The sequence below is a fragment of the Ambystoma mexicanum genome, chromosome 13, assembly GCF_040938575.1.
Source record: "Ambystoma mexicanum isolate Mex_15411 chromosome 13, UKY_AmexF1_1, whole genome shotgun sequence".
NCBI lineage: Eukaryota > Metazoa > Chordata > Amphibia > Caudata > Ambystomatidae > Ambystoma > Ambystoma mexicanum.
In genome coordinates this window covers 536763289-536783415 of record NC_090938.1, presented here as the reverse complement: position 1 = coordinate 536783415, position 20127 = coordinate 536763289, and the positions used below count along the sequence as shown (strand labels likewise).

Genomic DNA, 20127 nt, shown 5'->3' with positions numbered 1-20127 from the left:
AACTGCTGGTGAAACCTGGTGCCGACCACCAGAGACAGCGAGGGGGTGCTGCCGGAGACCAGTGGCTCTCATTCTGTGTGTCTCACAGTGCAAGGCATAAAATAGGCAGTGTCGTGGAGCAATTTGCTATGCAATTCTGAAGGTTTGCTCATTAAGATTGGCACTTGTGTAGCAAAGTTAGCTATTTAAGTTACCCTGTTCAATGAAAGTACAGCTCACCCTGCATTCCTCGTTTGCCTTCAGAGCTCTCTCCACCCTCTTTTCCCTGTTGGCTGCAAGCTCAAAGGGGCTAATGGAGAGAGAGTGCAGCAGTAATCATCCCCTTCTCTCACGTTCCAAAAGGCCTGTGTGGGAGTGCTATGCATATAATAGAAAACCAGAAATAATCGGAGGAATACTGTCATTAAGCTAACTATATCCAATCTGCCAAAGACCAGTATGTTATTTTATTTTTTTTAAAGGCTTTCAATTCTTTAAAAAAAATGTAATAGGTTACATAATGCATAATTACAGTATTGCTACTGTAAAACACTGCATTGTCTCCATGCTTTACAGCGAAGTGTATCTAAATCTCATTGTCAACTAGATTCATTTTTTTGGGGAAGATGCATCATATTGACAAGTGGACCCATTTGAAAATGTACATGACCATACGCCAAATGCTTCGACAGCAAACCTAGTCCTGTGGCATGCTGGTTACATACAGCTTGCAACTGGTGCTCAACCCATGAGCTGATCCCCATACTCCTTGACATTCTATCTTACCATGTTGTTTTATACCCGCTACCCTGAAAGTGAGATGGCCGCAAACCACAATATTCTGCCTACTTTGCCCAGTTCTCTGCCTGCTATGCCAGCCACTCTGCTCAGTCTTTTACTGAATACCTAGAGCTAACTTGATATTTACTTAAAGTAGCGATCAATAGTTACATCCAGTCTGTACATCTACAGACCTACCACAAAACTACACTGTAGATTGCCTCCAGAGCTCACTTTTCTCTGATTATGATTGCATTATATATTTCACCTGCAGTAAAGAGGGCTGGCCAAACTGTTGCCACAGCCTTTATCATATATATGTATTTGTGTCCATTCATGTAGCTGCTAACTTTTTTACAGACACTCATCCAGGGCTTGCAGAGTATTTTCGCCCACTTGCATAGTCAAGTAGATTTTAAGAAGGGCCAGTACCATTTGCAGGGGATGTTGGAAACTTTTAAACTTTACTTTGTTTGCAGTAAATGTCAGATAAAGGTTTCACTGTGCATGGCTGGCCCGTGTGGCAGCAGTGTGCCACACTAAAGTGGGTCTGTGGTGATATGCACCATTTTACAGAACAAATTGTCTCTCCCTCCCACCAAACCCCCCGGCCCCCCAGCCCCCAAGGTTCACTTTCACAGATGAGATCATCATAAGAGACAGCCTGCCGGTAAGCGCCTCGCGTCGCTTCATTTATCCCCACTGTTAGCGAGAATTCTCAAAAATTCGCAAATTCCTCTCTACCTTAGAGACCCCCAGCACTTTTGCTGGACTCTAGGACTTTTATATTTTTAACCTGGAGAGAGAGATACCTTTTTCCCCACTCTCTCATGTATCTTTCTGCACTTTAACACTGTTTCTTTTTGGTTATGGAGTCTGACAAACTCCATAGGCATCATATTTTTACATTTTGACACAAAGCACCTTCAGTGCAGTGGCACATGGAAGTCTTTCAGATTTCCCAAAGATTTAAATAGCTTCTCTTGGATAAACTATTGTAAGTGAAATTGACTATACTTACATGTGTAACTTTCTAGACCCAGGTCACACTATCTTACAACAGGGTGCTGGAGGGGTTACTTGGTATCCCCTTTGTCTAGTTTCTCAAGTAACAATTTCATATTACCCTTTCTGCAATTAATGGCTGGTGGAACTACCATTGGGAGTTTTTTTTTTTTTACTGCGGGCTGCGTTCGCAGCTGCAGTAAAGCACCCATTTTGTCAAAATGGCCCGGTCTTCTTTATTCGCCATTTCTTGTTGGAAAGGTCCTTCTTGAGATTTACTCTACGTGCCAAACCAGGTTTGGTCCCTTTGTTCGTTTTGCCTTTGGCGGGATTCATGAGTGAAGGCCGCCTATGGCTCCAGTAGGTCTGGCAGGGACAGGAGGTGAGGGAGGTGCTCTAAACTCCCGGTGCTTAATCCCCTTGGTTACAAAAATGCACCAAAAGGTGGCAAGGACAGCCACCCTGCTCTGATTGACAGCTAGGCTGGAATGAATGGGAGAAACCTGCATAAAAGGCAAGGCTTTTTGGCTTGGAAGGCAGAGTCGACCACTGGACGAAGGAATCCGAAGAGGAGCTTGGAAGAGACGCCTGCTGCAACTCCTGGACCGTTGGTTTGCCCGGTGAAGCCCTGCTGCTGTGCTGAAGCTCCGAATACGCCTCAACTAGAGAAGCCCTGCAAGGGCGACTTCTCCGCTTTTGGTGGGACCAATCAAGTCCAAAGTGAACTCGTTTGGACATCCTCTCGGAGCAGCTGTACTTCCACTGCTGCTGGAACCGAAGTGAAAGGGAGAGAACTGAGTGCATCACTTAAGATGGACCCGAGCTGCTGGAAGATCCCCCGACTCCCAGTAAGCAGGACTGACCAAGCCTGAGCCACCTCAACAGAGTGCTGGACCCCAGATGCGAGGAAAGTCCAGAGTGGTATCCGTAAGACCGCAGTGGTGCGTTTAGCTGAGACGTGATGAGATGAAAACGCGAAGTGCTGTTGAATACAAGTTAGTCCTTTTCTGCGGCTGACCGTCCCATTGTGTTTCACGAGTCCCCAGAAGTCTACCCTCTTGTCCCCACGACTGAGGCAGAGGAACAACAGGATCTGCAGAGCCATACAGGAACAGAAGCCAGCTGGAACCATTTCTTCTAACCAAAGATACTGTACAGTCTAAGAGAACTTACCTCTTGTTGTTGTAACCTCACTTGCTCTCAGTTGAGACTTGTCTTGGTTGCTTCTGTAGAGTTGCTTGCATCTTCTACCTCCCACAAGCCTCCCAGCGTGTGGCCCTACTTTGATTCTACCTTTCTACAAAGACTTCTAAAACATTGTGCAAGACTTTTACTTACCTGCAAGAAGTGTTTCAGCTCACCTTGACTTACCCAATTGACATTGGCTGGCCTGGCTCCCTGAATGAATCTTCTCTCCTCTACTTGCATCTTACCTTCCCTCCACGAAAGGGTTAATTTACTTTGCATTGGGGGGTTCAAAAGTACTTACCTGCTTCAGAAATGTGTGTGATCTTTTATTCTGAAATCTCTTTACATTAAAAAAAATTGTTGTGGGAAAACTAAAGAGGATCTGAGCGTGACACTATCTGGATGATTAGTAGAGATTGTGAAGTCTAGTTGATTTAGTCTGTCACAATGCGTGCAGGCATGAGAGTTAACCCACTATACTTCGTATGAACAGTATGAAAATAACGCCACCACGCTTTCTGCGGCAGTTAACTTGTATATGTTTATTCACTGGTTCATCAGAAAATATTCATGTAGTGTATCCAGAATGCGACATGTGTTTCGGCCGGTGGCCTTCTTCGAAGTTGGACAAGAAATGAACATTCAATATCCTTGAAATGTATAAATCAAATGAGCATAAAATAAATAACCAAATATACGCACAGAACATTATATGCATGGTTGTAGATCGAGCATAGAGAGAGATTGAAGGGGTTGGGTCAGGGTAGGATAAGTTAGGTCATATGAAGAGAAAGAGAGAACAAAGGAGAGAAATAAAACAATCAGCCAAGAGATAGATTGTTGAGGTGACAAAACTACTAGTTCCGTTATTTCTCCTGGTGTATTGGTTAAGATTGAGAATACCATCAGTCGCGATCATTACTTTGTATTTTAGCGTTCTGTAATAGCTACAGCTCTGCAGCATAATTAGCGTACTTTATTTCTAAGTGATAATAACACGCAATTTGTTAAACACGTACAAGGGCTTTCTTGTGTCTTACTCGTGGCCACATAAACCAGAACAAAGTGGAACTACTAACTATTTATAAGTAAGCTCAAGTCACGTGCACTTATTCATGTTATATATTCACGTAACAAGTCACATGAGTGTTTACTGCTGCATCATAAGTACAGAACCTATTAAAAGGTGTAGATACAACATTATATGCACTTAGTCCAATTATGAGGAGCTTCCTTGATTTCTCTTAATATTCACAGGTATGGTGATAGTACAACAGTATATTGACTCTTGACTATGAATCACTATTTTCTAATGAACCAGTGAATAAACCTATACAAGTTAACTGGCACAGAAAGCGTGGTGGCATTATTTTCATTCTCTTTACTTTAACACTCATCTCAGTATTGCTCTAAAATGTACCAGTGATATATTAATGTCCACAGTGTCCTAGCTATTTAAGTCACCCGAGGGTGTAGGAAGTGTCTGTGTGCCCACCCAAATGGGTATTTGCTGATTTAGGAAAACTAAGAGTGTATTTTGGAGTGTATTTGTGCTTTACTATTATATTGCCCTGTCTGAAGAAGACTTATTCAAAATGAATTAAATTAATAATTGTTTAATCAAGAAACCTCGAGTGTGTATTTGGATAAATGTCACTGTGAATCTGTGCAACTCTCCTACTCTCACATTGACCAGCCTGGCTGCTCAGCCACACTACCAACCTGTGTAGTACAGACATACCAAAGGTTGGGTTCCTATTGCCAGGAGGTCAAGGTTGTTGTAGTGCACCGAAAGGGTACTGCTCCTAATCTTGCCTAACACCCACAAAGCACTGACGCCGTCTTCCTCCTTGCTACCTTACCTGCCTCTTCCTGCCTTCCGCCAATTTGATTCCACTCCTTGCATCCCTTCCTGTTACCGCCTTGCCTTCTCTTTTCCTTTACTTCATTTAGATTCCTGCCTCTCAGTTCCAACAGAGTTCCCTCCCTGTTCTCCAGTTTACGTGCCGCCTTTGTGCTTCACAGCATATCCCTTCCACATTGAGGCTACATTCAGATTCAGTTCGGCGGAGCGAAGCACCGATCTTCATCAATCTAAAGTCCTCGGCTCCTCAAGGATTTCCCCCCCCCCCCCCCAACAGGGTTTTCCCCTTTGGGCATTGAGCACATAATACCCTATTTCTTGTGGGCCAAGTGGATGCTTTTTGGGGCGTTATTGTGCATCTCTCTGGATCGAGAGACTGGGTGACCTCGAACAAGACGTACTTGTCAGTCGCCAGTTGCTAATCCTTGCACTATCCCACAGCAGAAATATCCAAGGGGTCGGCCTCCCAGCGAGAGTGGCAACACAGTCATCTGAACTATTCCTGGAGTACTGGTGAAAGGAGCTAGTGGGACCCTCTGGGCTGTCAAACCTCTTTTTGGTGCAGAGCGCTAATCGGATACCAACCACGCCTCCTCGACCCGGGGCTCCCCTGTGAATACTAATTGCCAAGATTCTGAACTTCAGAGATCGGGATTCCATGCTACAAACTGCCTGGACAAAGGGTGCGCTGGAGGTGAATGGCGCCCAGGTCACAATTTTCCTGCACAAGCAGTGCAGAAGGCCAAATAGTCCTTTGATGCAGTCAAAAAATGCCTTCTCGCCAGGAAGATCAAATATGCACTTTACTGCCCTACTAACTAAAAGATGTTACACAAGGATTGCACAATTTTCTTCACCGATCCCAAGCAAGCCTGGGAATGGATGGACATACACGTTGGGTGGACCTTTAGAGATAGTGTGTTGGTTCATAGGATTTATCAAGAAAAAACAAACAATAAGGAGTAGTGATATTCAATGCAAGTATGATCATATTATCTGCACAGGATGAACATTTTGTACAGTAAATTTTTTTGTTTATGAAAAGCAAACAATTATTTCTATTTTGGGACACACACAACGTAAAAGCAGATATTTATATCTTGACATTTGTACCTTGATATTGATGCTTGAAAAGGAGGTTATGGTTCGGTATAAGTTGCATGACAATGTGTGCTATTTGTTGGTTAAATTGTTACATCTATGGACAAGGACTATGGTGAGGTATCTGCATGGTTTAATTGTGCTCAATCATGAGAAGCATAATGAAACGTTGCAGCGTTGCGTAACCAAGGGAACACAGTAACCGCATCATAATTGCAGCGCAGGCTCGCAATAAACTACAAAGGAACATATCCACATATGTCATCACGATGTACGTGCTGGCGTAGCATTTATAAGTAAGTTGACCCGCGGCGCCATGTAACCATTGACAACACGGACGCTGCGGGTAAAACTGAAGCCGACTAATATGACAAGAAAGCAAGAATGCAGGTACATCCAGGATTCACAATAGGTTTAACACACAACGTGCTGTTTAAAGACTAGCATGTTCATCAAAAGCATCTTAACTTACATGTCTGAGGCCAGACATGCAGTAACTACACAATCTATGCTGTTTTAGAACACGCCAGCAATTTACTGCGCGCTGACAGTGCTGCACAGAACAAAGACGTGTCTCTCTCATTTGGGAGCAAGGTAGGACTCACGTATTAGCATGTTACATGGGAACAGCAACTACAGCTCATGATGAAAATGTACAATATGAGAGATGTTGCAGTTTGTGATAGAAAAACGCACAAGCTTTTTTATTGTTACAGCTACTTTTGCCATGATACAAGGAACACACAATTTGTGAAAATAGCAGTGTGAATTATAGCGCAGTTTCAGTGAGTTGACCACGCACGAACCTATTTGAAATAAAAAAGGAGTATATGTTTTGAGACAAGGCAAAGTGCTAATACAGGTATGAGTTTGTAATAGCTGTGGCACAGTGTAATATTTACCAAATTTGCATCCAGGGTTAACATAACCAACTGTCTGTCCGAAATGCATTGGTTAGGGTCTCTGCTACGAGAACATTTTCAAATTAAAAATAATCAAAATAAAATAAAATAATCAACCAAAGAGGATATTTGAAGAGTATTATTTGGACACAACCTCACAGGTTGAATTAAATGTTAACAAAAGAAGTGGTTGAAGTTTCATGAAGTAGTATTTACTACACATAAGGCGTCTCCAAAAAGCCCAGTGAGGGATTCACCGAGCATTTTTGCCCTGATGGACTTACACCAAAGTCTGAGACAGAATCAGCGTGGGGGATGGGTGTCACTCAGCTGATGAAAATCAATACAGAGTCTTCCTGGGGGTTGGCTGCTGACAGGAACGGGGATAAGTATACTGGGTGCTGTGTATTGAGCTTGGGAATAGTGTCTTACACTGGATGGGTGGTGCGAAATGAAGGCTGCAGAGTATACTCTGCCCTGCACTAGGGTAGGCCCTGCACCAGAGGATTAGTTAACTAAGTTAGTTTAGGTTAGGGTTGATGGATACAACAGGTTTTATGGTTGTACGGGGCTGGGGGTGGTCGTTTATGGGGTTTGTTCAGCAATCAACGACCAGAGAGAATCTCTTTGTGCTTCATATGTGGGCACCAGCTGTACAGGTTATTCCTGTGCTTCGGTGACAAATACACCAAGTTTTAAGAATTACTGGGGTGGAGAGGAAGGGGAAAACTGTTGGGATACAGAGGGAAACAAACCGCTTGGCACATTCAAACCGCCTATTACGTTGGCTTCACTACACCCACTCAGACACAATGATCTGGCTTAGATTCTATAAAAATGAAGTGGCCCAATGAGTACGTGTAATAATATGTTTCTGTGCATGTCTTTGAATGACAATGGTCACTGAAACAAAATTAAATTGGGTACTGTGCTCCAACAACTCAAATAGGGAATCATGGGGGGGGGGTAAGAGAGAAAAATGGGGAGTGGGTTATGGGTTACGGTTCCTGATTTTTGCCCAGAAAAATACCCCATTTGAAACTAAAACAGTGGTATGGGACGCCAGGGGCAGATGCAGGACAAACACAATCTTAGCTGGAAGGAGCAGAATTCCCTGCAGGCTATTTATGACAGTTCACCAATGCCAGACATGGAACACCAATGCCAGATATGGAAAACATGCAACTGCCATGCAGCAGACTGCAGAATTAGATAATAGAAGTAATTGGAGGGGAGGAAGGACCGGTAAATAGGGAATAGGGAGCAGTAACGGCTGTTCCCCCTGCCCAAACCTTTCTTACTTTGATAGTTGCTGCTGGTTGTTGGCTGCGCTGCATACGCCCATGGCAAACACTGGCTAACGCCCTCTGGAACTGCTACTGTGGGAGCCGTCCTTTGCCTCTGGGCCCTTCGCTGCAACAGGCAGTGGGGCTGCCCTGCTGGAATCACAGAAAAAGGGCAGCTTGCCCAATCAGGAGTCTGGGGAGGGCACCAGGAGGGTGGGGGAACAAGGGTAGGGATAAGAAAAAATCCAAGCAAGAGTAAAGGATGGAAGAACAAACTCACTGCAGCTCATGCTGGAGAAAGTCTTTACTCAATAATGGTCCCTACCCCACACATTCATCAGTGCCCACTTAAAACTCCCTTTGCGCCATCTTCACCTCCACCCTCTGATGAGCTCCACAGGGCACCCTGCCTTGTCCCCATCACCCACTCCTTCCATGCCCTTCTGGCCTGGGGTGACAAGACTTCCCAGTGGGTGGGAGAGGAGTAGAGCTCCAAATGTCCACAACCTGTCGCATTATCCCAGAAAGCGTATATAAAACTGTAGAAACACGGTTTTTAAAAAAACAACAAACTAAAACCTTATTAGAGGACTTCTGTGGAACAATGAGTGCAAGTCAGGTTACGGCTGCAGGAGAAGCTAGTAAATACAGTGTAAACATTGCCATCTTTCTGGCAACGCTAAGGGATGGTTTTCGAAAAATGCAGAACAAAAACAAAAAAAGACGCAGACGAAAGACGCATAGAGAAAGGATGGGCTAGAAGGGAGAAAGGTGTATGATGGAGACCGGAATGCCTGTTAAGTGAATAATATGAATGAGAGGATAGGGCATAAGCAACCTTTAATACACGCCAGAATCGTTCTCATCAGTACTTTACAATGGACTACAGTCCCCTATGGAAAATTTTCCAATTCCCCCTGAAAAGGTTTGCACTAATGTAAATGTTCATTAAATAGTTGCAATAACCACAAAAAAATATGTAGATGCAACAGATAAATCAGTCCTTCTCCGGCCTTAATCATTAGGTAGACATTTGTATAGAATAAGATTTTTCTGGGCCAAGCCTTTTGTGTTATTCATTTGGGTCTGTGTCGACTTTATGGAACGTCCCAAAATACTACAAAAACTCGGTAAAACGGGTTACAGGTTCAGAGAAAACCAAAAGCCCACGCCTGATGCGCAATACAGCACTGCCCCCACCGTATTGAAATGCAAACGTGCAGTCAGCTGTCTTAAATGCTGTGCTTTGAGGACCCAGCATCCGTTGTTCCCAGCTTTGGGAAGCAAAATTGTGAGCTGGGATTGCAAGAGCTCGTCATGTTTTTTCTTTTCACTTTTTTTCAACATTGGTTACATCAACATAGCTGTTAAACATACACAAACAGTGGGCCCAATAGGGGAGCATAAGCGTTTGTTCCAGTGGATAAGACAAAGAGGCAGGGTTGCTTAAACGCTACAACGGATCCTGATACATGGGATAGCTGGGCATATATGGACTGCTTCCAGGTCTTTACTTAGTTCATTGCACTGCTGAGATTTCTTTTAGGACCACCATGATTTTGAGCCGACCCACTAGTTGTGCTATTCGAGCCATCGGGTTTACAGGGGGTGTTGTGGGTCGAGTTATTCCTGGAAATTGCTCAGACTAGTCCAGGAAGGGTGCCCATATACTGTGGAATTTATTTGTGTTTTCCATGTGGATGGCAGTTATTTTCTCAGCAACTACTGTGTCCCAACATTTCGCCCCTAGAATGGGGAGCCGCAGTAAGCAAGTGGGTGAGTAGGTTTGATATGTGCCCCACCAGTGGGAAAGCTCTTTCTCATGTATCCCTCAGCAGAACTATCCCTGGATCCCATGGGATGGCGAGTCCTGTGATCAGCTGAATTTGTTCCAGCACCAGAAGCGGCTAGACTTCGGGCAGCACCATATTAAATGAAACGGGGAGCCGGTGGTTGGGCATCCTCTCCAGCATTGAGGTGGTGGATTACTTTGGTTATGCACCACCTGTTACACACCTTCACCCCCCCCCCCCTCATTGTTTGTGACACATTTAGAGTTTTTGTGCAATTGAGCCCATATGCGATCCCATTCCTCCAACTCTAGGTCACGTCCCAAATCCCTTTCCCATTTAAGCATATCATTTTCTTTTTTATTGAGGGCAAATTTATCGGGTAGTCGGTATAGGGTTGAGACTTTGCCCTTGGGGACTGATGTTAGGGTGCGCACCAGAGCAGTAAGGTCTCTCTCTCTCCGTTAGTCCTCACGTTGCTATGTGACATCCAATGTTGTGCGTATTGGAATCCTTCAGCCTCCGTGACATGGAATTTAGTTTTGCACTCTTCAAATGTTAGAGGGGTCCCGCTGACAAAGAAGTAATTTACCCAAGTTAGTCCCCCCCTCCCTCCACTTGACAAACCCCTGAGGGGGTGAGCCGGGTGTGAAGTCAGGGTTTTTCCAGATCGGGGATAGGGGGCACAGGGTACAGGGTACCCTTGCATCCCCATTTGTGGCCTGCCTTTCTCCAGCTTTCTATCGTATTTTTGGTAGATGCCAAAAATGTGAGGTATTTCGAGGTATTGTGGTGTGTGGGAGGGTTGCTAATTTAGGGGAGGATTGGTCCAAAAGACCCTCCTCGCCTGCATCCTCTCCCCCCGTGAGGGCCATGGCTCGCCAGGGGTCCCCTCCTTACCACCAGGGCCCAGGTGGTGGATGGCTCACCTGCCGAAGACATGGACCAAACCTGCTGAATTTAGCTAGGCCTCGGAAACCATTTTGTCTAACGAAGATGGTGTGAGCGCACCGCAGCGCGGCCCCCACCTTTGGAGAGTTTCAATTATCCCTGTGGCCTCAGCTCCCAGACAGATCCGCTGTGAGCCCGTTCCCACGAACAAGACGGTCATGAGCTGGTGTAAGATACCGACACTAACATTTCACCTTCCGCAGTCTATCACTGCTCCCAGCATGACCCAGCCAGCAGAGCCTGGGTGGAAAAAGAACTGTAAAATGGTCCTTTGATAAAAGCAAAAGTTCCCAAACACTAATGACAAAACTACCTGCGATGGAAGCATTCTCTCCACAACCTCTGACTAAAAAACCTGTAAAATGTATAGATATGGCAGAATGCGTGCTCATATGGCATTAGGAATGAAGCACCCACATCACTGCAGTTATGTACAAATAGTAAAAGCGTCCCGGGGGGGTTATTTGTTATGCGTATCATTGAAAAGATTACACCCCACGGTCCCGCGCCATAACCGAACTAATGCTGCTAGAGTGCAAAGAAAGACAAATGCAACCATATTGAGGGCTCCTGTAAAGGGTGCATGAAAATGCACCCTTCATGTGTGTATGTCCAAGCCCCTTATGTGCCACTTCCGTCAGTTGTAGTGGCGAGTCGTTTGTATGCGCTCCACCAACCTCACTACTACCTCACTTACTACGAATGTATAAGCATATAACAAAATGTTGTAGTTGTTAAAAACATAGTGTACAAGTAATGTGCTCGGATTGACTATATGAGAGGCACTAGCAATGTTAAAACGTGAGCTTTGGAATGACCCAATTAGTATTGTATATTATTTGAATGTTTATGCTACTTTCACCGAAAATTGGCAACACACAAGGAAGATATCTTTGTGAGCATATGCAAGGCCATTCCCCCTCCCTCCCAGCGAAGCCTGCCAGACGAGAAAGCAGAGGCCTGTGCCATGCTGCTCCACCTCCCCCAACTCGGCTGGAGCCGCTTCAAAGATTTGTAGTTCCCTCTGCAGCACCCAAGGCCACGGCCCGCCACCTGTATTATTTACAACCCAGCAGTAAACCTCAGCCTGAAAACACAAATCCAGAGGCGCCCTTTCTTAAGCCCCACGACCCACCGGATCACCTTAGGTTAATGCCCCTGTAAAATTAGGACACCCAATATTATGGCAACATTACAGCAACACATCCATAATGACTTCTAACAAGACATGATGACATGTACCGCCTATCCCATGCCCTGTGACCCAACCCCACGACCTATGGTACCCGGTCAACAGAACACTGGTAACCATGTACTGATGAATCGCCATCAAACCACGCTCTAGGTGCATTCCTCCTGTGTTGCATTAACCTGTAGAATAACCTATTGGAAGATTTACTAAAGAAGATAATATTGCAAATGACTGAATGACTGCGGTGTGCATGGCCTAGGGCAAAGAAGTCAGGAAAAGACATTCATCTCGGACACTGGCCACAGTGGCACAACGACACCGCCCGGATGAACCCAGCTGACCCGCCAGGCCCAGCCCAACCCACGAGGCTGACCAGTGACGTCCTCCAGCCGCGGCCAATCACATCACAGCAGCACCTATAGCTAGTCGTTGCCACCCAATCCCACCGAACTTGTGCCCCCTATAGTATGTAGGTTCTGATGACATTTTTTGTAAATATATACGCCTGTCTTTGCTATTGTCAGACAGAGCACTCGGAGTTTGCAGAGTTCTTTGCATGCCCTATTCTGATTGATAAACTCCCATTTACGCTCACCCGCACTTTGTCTTGGCCTTATTCCCATCCTGGGAGAGTCCATCATTGTCTCTCATTGCGGGGAGGATCGTGCTGGTTGGGGACGCTTGCCTTCACTAGCGAGACTAGACTCCAGGCTTCCTCTAGTTGCTTCCAGCGGCGTGGGTTAGTGGCTATTTGCCACACAAAAGTGTGAGTTGCGCTGCCCGTCAGTATCTGGATGCATCTGAAACACCCAACCTGCCCGTGTTTGTGCCTCAGAGCATAATCCCCTTGGCTATTTGTGGTTTTTTCCTACCCCATATAAATTTCAATATACTCTTTTGCAGCTTTTGGAGATCCATTTCCGGTAGAGGGACTGGGAGGGCTAAGCAGTTGTATATTAATCTTGGTACTGGGTTCATTTTTACAGCTATTATTCTCCCTAACCAGGATACCTCTTGTTTGTGCCAGCACTCTAGGTCTTTGTGCATATTACTGAATATCTGTGAGAAGTTAAAATCGGTATGTATGCTCCATTTTGTTTGGGGTTTGCACCCCCGGGTAGTTGATGTGAGATTTAGCCCAAGGGTCGGGGTGTTTAATTGCCAGTGCTGCTCTGTGCTTTTGTGTAACGTTAATTGCTAAGGCCGCAGATTTGGAGTAGTTGACCCTAAACCCTGATGCTTTACCAAATGCCTCGATTTCTTGCCAGAGGGCGTCCATCAAGCTAGCTACCCGAGTTAGGGTAAGTAGTGTCCACATACATGGTCGCTTTGTAGGAGCCGTCACCAACATTTAGGCCCTTTATGCACGCATTTTCTCGAATTTTGATGGCAAATGGTTCCGCAGAAAGCGTGAATATTAAGGGTGAGAGGGGGCAGCCTTGGCGGGGGACTCTGGAGAAGTTAATCTCGGCTGATCGGGTGCAGTTTATCCTCAGGGTGGTGGTAGGGTGCTGGTAGTTAGCCATGGTCCATTTTGTGAAATTTGGCCCGAAACAAAATGGGATAGTGTTTGGTTTATGTACCCCCAGTCTAGCAGGTCGAATGCCTCATGCGCGTCGACAGATGATTGCTTGTTCCAAACCTGTTAGTAGCACTTTCTAGTAGATTCAGGGTGCGTCTGATGTTGTCCTGTGTGCTGCGCCCAGGATAAACCCCGTTTGATATGGGTGAGCTAATTCAGGGAGAGCCGCCCGGAGCCTAGTTGCAAAGATCTTGGGAAGATTTTTGCATCGTTTTTCATTACCGTAATCGCCCTGTATGAGGCACATTGCTCGGTGTCCTTATCAGGTTTTGGAAAGAGTACCGTCAATGTTTCTTCCATAGAGGGGGGTGTTGCTGCCCGTTGTTAGAAAGGAGTTGAAAAGTCGAGAGCTGGAGGGGCCAGAATATGGGTGAAAACCTTATAAAACCGAGCCGTGAGCCCGTTGGGGCCCGAGACAGCACTTCAGGGATTTTATTACCTCTGAGGTCTCCTCTGTCGTAATCGGGAGCCCGAGGGTGTCCAGTTGCATGGGAGGGCCTCTTTTCTTGGATAGTTTGCAAGTTGTGCTTCGGTTTCTGTAGGGACCCCTGACATAATTTCCCTGTGGTGTCTAACCATTGTCTCCATTTTCTCTCCCTCCGAATATCGGGTAACTCCATCTGGGCCTTTGAGTTTTAGGATATTATGTCTTGTATGTGATTTTTTCAATTTGTAAGCCAGAAGGCGGTTCGCTTTGCTAAAATAATAATATTGCTTAGTATATGCTAGTGCTTGCGCCGATTTATTGGCTAGGTGTATCTCTATGGCGATTTTGGCTTTTTTTTTTAGCTCCCTGCCTATTGTGGTGGATTGGCACTTTTTGAAACTTTAGCTCCTCCACCAATTTAGTTTGCTGGAGTTGCCCTCTCCTTTGCGCTGCTGCAGCACTATTCAGGACCCCTCGCAGCACTGGGTTCATAGCGTCCCAGACCGTGGCTGCGGAGCACCCCACTTCAAGTTTTCAAGTAGCATGCAGTGTCTCAGTTAGCTCATTCCTAATATATTTATATAGCGCGCAAGCAGCCCAAGGGCATTGAGGCGCTGTTACTTGCAATAACTTAGTTACATGGTACAGGCATGATAGCGATTGTTGACACATTATGAATACTACAAGACATCAATTGATGCGTCTAGCAAGATTGAGTCTTGCAGTTTCCAGCATCTCTGGGGAGGAGGGGTTGGAAGCTAGGGAGGCCACAAACTTGCAAGTCCGCCGTGACAGGTGTGTGGTCCGATAGTGCATGTCCTGGGTGAATTTGGACCCCCTCTAGACATGGGAAAAGAGCGCTAGCAATGAATTTGGACCTCCTCTAGACATGGGAAAAGAGCGCTAGCAATCGGGATTAGGTCTATTCTAGATACACCCTTATGCACATGTGAATAAAAAGTGAAGTCTTGTGTTCCCGTGTTGGCAAGTCTCCAGATGTCCACCGTCCCAGTTTCCCTCAGGAATTCGGCGAGCCCAATAGCTCGGGGAAAGTCTGCCCTTGTGGCAGGTAGTGTTTGGTCAATTTGCGGGTCTGGGAATAGATTGTAGTCGCCCCAATCATAAGGCGACCTTCGGTGGATGCTACTATGGTTGGGATGCTGCAGTGGAGGAACCAGTCTTGAGGGTTATTCGGGCAGTATATGGAAGCTACAGTTAGTGGTTGCTCCAGGAGAAGCCCCTTTACTAGAAGCAATCCACCCACGGGATCCCGTTTCCCTGCTAAACAGGAGGGCCACGCCCCTCTTTCTCGCATGTTGTGGCGAAATATCGCTTAGTGAATCTATTGAAGTTAATTCTCTTCTCATTTGCCTCTAGGAGGCGAGTTTCCTGTAGGTGCACTATGTCTGCGAAGAGTTGGGCTAGCCTTCGCTCTACCAACTCTTTCCCGGGAAGTTGAGACCCTGTATGTTCCATGTTACTAATCGTAGTTCTCTGCCCGTGTCAGCTGTCATGGTTACTGTTGAGTTTTCCGCCCCGCTGTGTCTGTATACCCCAGGACGTGCCTTGGATTGCTGCGGTTAGTTGCCCTGATGCTTTTTTGGATGGTTTTGTTGCTGTTTTTTGCTCCTATTCTCCCCCTCTGGTCCGGTGCCTCCCTTCCTCCCTTCCTCCCTCCCACTCTCCCTCCCTCCCATGTAACACGCAATGTTGAGCCCAGTCCTCAACCAACAGGGTATCCGGCGCCTATTTCGCCACCGACCTTGTTAGGGGCCAAAAGGACCCCTTGTAAACATTGGCCAAAAATTATGCTTATGATGCGGTTAGTATTAGTTCAAGAACATTGGATGTTACCAGCCGGCTCATCATGCCACTGGACTGGGCTGGGGTGTTGCGCCCGGCGAAAACCAAGAAATGGCAGGGGACAACCAAGATCCCAATCAGCAAGTCTTTGCCGGTTATTGGTTAGTCGTTGGGGCAAACCTTGAGGAATCAGTTCCGAGGTCACGGAGAGAATTGCGGTTTTCCACTGGGGAGATCCCCCTTCTCAGTCTTTGTCTGATTTCTTGTTCTTTTGGGGTGGGCCACCGAGTCTGGTCCACCCGTGACCAGGTTGCTGTGGAGCCTCTCACTGTAGATACGCTATGCATTTGTCCTCTTTCGGCGTCCCCGCCCTCCTCTTCAGGACCCAGGAGATTCTCTGCCTCTTTCATATTGTGGATTTGCCATTGTTTGCCCTCCCAGGTGAAGTTCAGTGAGGTGGGAAAACCCCATCGATATGCTACTTTCTTTTCACACAACCAATCTGTCAATGGCTTTAGGGCCTTCCTCTTCAGGAGCGTGCTGCTTGCCAGGTCTTGATAGAGCAGGATGGCAGCGTCCCTGAATTGAATGGGTTTAGAGTTCCTTGCTTCCTGCATTATCTCCTCCTTAACCCTGTAAAAGCGCACCCTTGCCAGACGTCCGGGAAGTGGTGAAAGCTTTGGACCTGGTTCTGTGTACTCCATCAATCTCTAGTGGCCTTCTATCTGGCAGATTTAGGATGAAGCGGAATAGATCCTTCGTGAAATCTCCCAATTCTGCATCCGTGACTGAGTTAGGTATGCCCCATAGGCGGATGTTAATGCGTCGGGAGCGGTTCTCAGAATGTTCTTGCTTTAATTCCAGTGACTTGCACCTGGCCTCTTCTCAGATGTCAAACGTTTGCTCGCAAAGTGTGTTTTCAATCTCTGCCATTCTGCTTTCGCCCTCCTCTATGCGTTTGTCTAATGTGGTTATTCTTCTCATTACTTCCTCCGTCCCCTTCTAGTAGTTATCGCTGCCAGCAATTCCTGGAGGTCAGACTTAGTTACTGACTGCGTGGGTAGATTGCCGCTGGGGCTAGATCTCCCTCAGCGAGCTCTGTTACGGAAATTTCCCCCTTTTTTGCTTTTTTGGTATTAGGGTTTCCCAGTAGCGTAGAGATGTCAGTTTTTTCCATTTTCCTCACAGGTGTTTCAAATAGGTGAATTGGCCAGGGTTGTGTGCTGTATGGACACCAAATATTGCGTAGAATGAAAGTTGTAGTTGGATCACCGCCCAGAGGAACACTATGCTTCGCTGGGGAATCACTGTAGATGCAAAGTACAAAGCCAGTGTAGTATCTTTCTTGGATTTGTCGGACACTAAGGTTATTTAGGTTCACTGGTGTGAGGCAGCTGAAGCTAGATCCCATAGCACCGGGAGGTGCTGCTGTGTGGTGGGCTTGTGATGCGGCCGACCTCCTGTGAGGGCAAGCAGACTATGTGCTAGACCCCGACCCTTCCACCCTATTTTCAGGGTCACCAGTAGGCTGGCGTTGGAACGAGAGCCTTGCGTGTTCCCCTCAATAGACAGTTCACGGACCAGGCTACAGTGCAGCTCCAGTAATCGCGCTAGACCATGTGTTGTAGTTCTCAGTTTTGGCTGTGTGATTGCTTCAGGGCCACAGGGGGGTGTAACTGGCCATGTCGTAGGGATCATCCCTGGGCTCCAGCCCGGGCCTCTACAGACGATGCGATGGGGCCGTGTGATTGTCCCCCTCTCAGGTACCAGCGAGCTGTAGGCTTTGCAGGGTGGTGTGAAAGCACACCTCGATGAGGGATGGGTGCTTTTTTCACCCCTTTTACCCACCCTGGTCCTAGCGCGGATCAGCACCTGCGCTGATCGAGCGTTGTGGTGGTTCCTGCCGAGCCAGAGGCTTCACGGAGGTGCCATCACCTCTGTTTGAGGGGGTTTCTGTATTCTCCCCGTGCTGCACTTCTCCTGCTCCGGTGAATAGGGAGGGAGGAGAGGGAATGTACTGTTGCTCCTAACTGTTCCTCTGGTATTCTCGTAGGTGTCACTGGAGCGGCTACAAGGGTTTTAACAGCCCTCTCCATACGGCGCACACACCCTTTATTGTGAAGGACCGGCAGGAGGGATTAAGTTTGCGGGCCTCGGGATGCCAGAATGTTTTTGTCGGAGGTCCTCCCTTGCGTGCTGCTTCCCATCCTCTGCCGTGGCAAGGCTCCACTCTCACTGCCGCTGGGCTGGACCACGGTGGGTGAGGGATGATCTTTCCACACCAGGGACTCGCTTCAGCAGGGCGGTTACATCTGGTCTCGGCAGTGAGGATATTGCACGGAGGGCTCATCCTCTCTGCGTTGTGTCATCGGGACTGTTGCATTCATAAACTAGCGTGTTAGCACTAGTTTCCTGGGGCACCAATTGGGGGTGCTGTAGAATGCTTTAAGGACTCCTTAAGCTCTTGCGTTGCTCGTGCCCCAACTTTTTGGTTACCTGGGCTTCAGCAGCCATCTTATGTTTTCAGAGATTCTCCACATCTCCTCCTCTGAACGGTGTGATCGGGGACACCGGGAGAGCCCCAACTTCACTGAAATGTGCGCAGCATTGCGTTTTCGCACTACACCTGCTGGTGAGTTAAATCAGATTGTTTTGCTGGCGTAAATGCGGTCGGTAGCAAGCTCTGGGCCGGGAGCTGCTAGGAAGCCATGCTGCATGCAATGGCTCCATGCCACGCCCCCTTTTCACTTTATGATATATTTATAACACGCTTAATACCCAGAGGTTTCTAAGCGCTGACCCAGGGATCGAACCTATGTTGATCTACGTCATCTTGCTTCCAAGGCCAGCACGTTGCCACTGAGCTATCCTCCCAAGACTACACTACATTTACAATAGGGCAATTCAAGGGTTGTCACTAGCGATGGTCAAATATACTTTAACACCGCTTTTTATTTCAGCAGAGCAATTTAAAAAGAGAAACTATCCGCGGAATAGAGATGCCTGCAGATAAAAGTGAGTAACTGGGAATGACTAATGCCTATGGCATGCCCCTTAAGCAGTGACAACGATGGGTGTTTAAAAATAGGAGTCGTGCATAAGAAGCTACATACTCTGTGAAACAAACACTACAAGCACGTGAACCTTTTCTTCCACGATTCCTATTGTACAATACAATTCGGGGGAGATAATAAAGCTACACTCATGGTCTGTCCGATCAACAGGTTACTGTGACAATTCATAGATTGTCTTACTGGTTCATTGTGGATACGTCCCAAGTCAAAGTCATAAAACAGTATTATTATTTACAAGACTATCACTTGCCTGCCTTGACTTAACCCCTGGTCTCTCATTACTCCAGCCACTCTCCACCTTAACCACACAACTGTTGCTTCCCATTGACTTTGAAAAATGTCCCCGTGTTTTATGAGAAAAATCTATCATCCTATTCTACCCATTCCCTTGCTTCGCTTCGTCTCTGGTTGCCCCACGACCCCTAAATCACAGTTTTCCATTCTTTGCCTCCCCAAAGCCTTCCTTCGCCAGGCTCCAACACACACCCATCCCGGAACATTCATCACTCCTGCCATGCCTCTCCGTCCTCACCAGGAAGGCAGCAAGAACGCCTTGCAGCGCCTCGAGCTTCTCCCCGTCGCTCTCCTCCTCGCGCAGCACGCCATTGATATAGGCCGTGTAAACGGCTCCATCGATTTCTAGTGCGTCCAGTCGCCGTTCCAACCAGCCCTCAAAGGCAGCCGCCTCCATTCTGCAGCTGGTTTCTTTTGCCGGCCGGCCTCGCTGCCGCACGGCGGTGGAGGGGCGGCTGCACGCATGTCCACAGAGCAGAAAAACTGAAGACGGATTCCTTCTGAGACGGTATGCCAAGCCGCCATTTTGGAACTGAGTAAAGTTGTTATTTGTAAGAGTTGGAACTGGACGCTACAATTCGGCCCTTTGCAATAAAATCACGCCGCGTTTCATTGTATCCAATATACGAGAAAATACATATCTCAGCATTTTAACATCCACATTGTTATTTCTAAAAATTTGTATTTTGTAATTCAATTTATAGGTACCTTTATTGATTTTCAAAACTACTAAAAGTTCGCATGTCAAGAAAATCGCTAGTGCTTTCAAAGCTTTCACCGATCTAAAGTGATGGGCGGTTTATTTCCATACAGGCAGCTCAGAATAACAGTACTTTTTCTATGACTGCCTAGGAAGTGATGTCGTGTGACTCTACACCCAACCACAGGTCATCAGCGTGTATAATCGGA

General features: G+C 46.7%; 1 protein-coding gene across 1 annotated transcript in view; it reads right to left on the bottom strand.

Annotated features, from left to right (window-relative positions):
* Positions 1-19725, bottom strand: part of CCDC43 (coiled-coil domain containing 43) — a 187989-nt gene extending 168264 nt beyond the window's left edge. The window contains exon 1 of the mRNA XM_069634270.1: positions 19457-19725. Within this exon, the coding sequence (XP_069490371.1) occupies positions 19457-19615 (159 nt within the window). The 5' untranslated portion in view covers positions 19616-19725. The remainder of the gene's footprint in view (positions 1-19456) is intronic.
* Between the last annotated feature and the right edge of the window lie 402 nt (positions 19726-20127).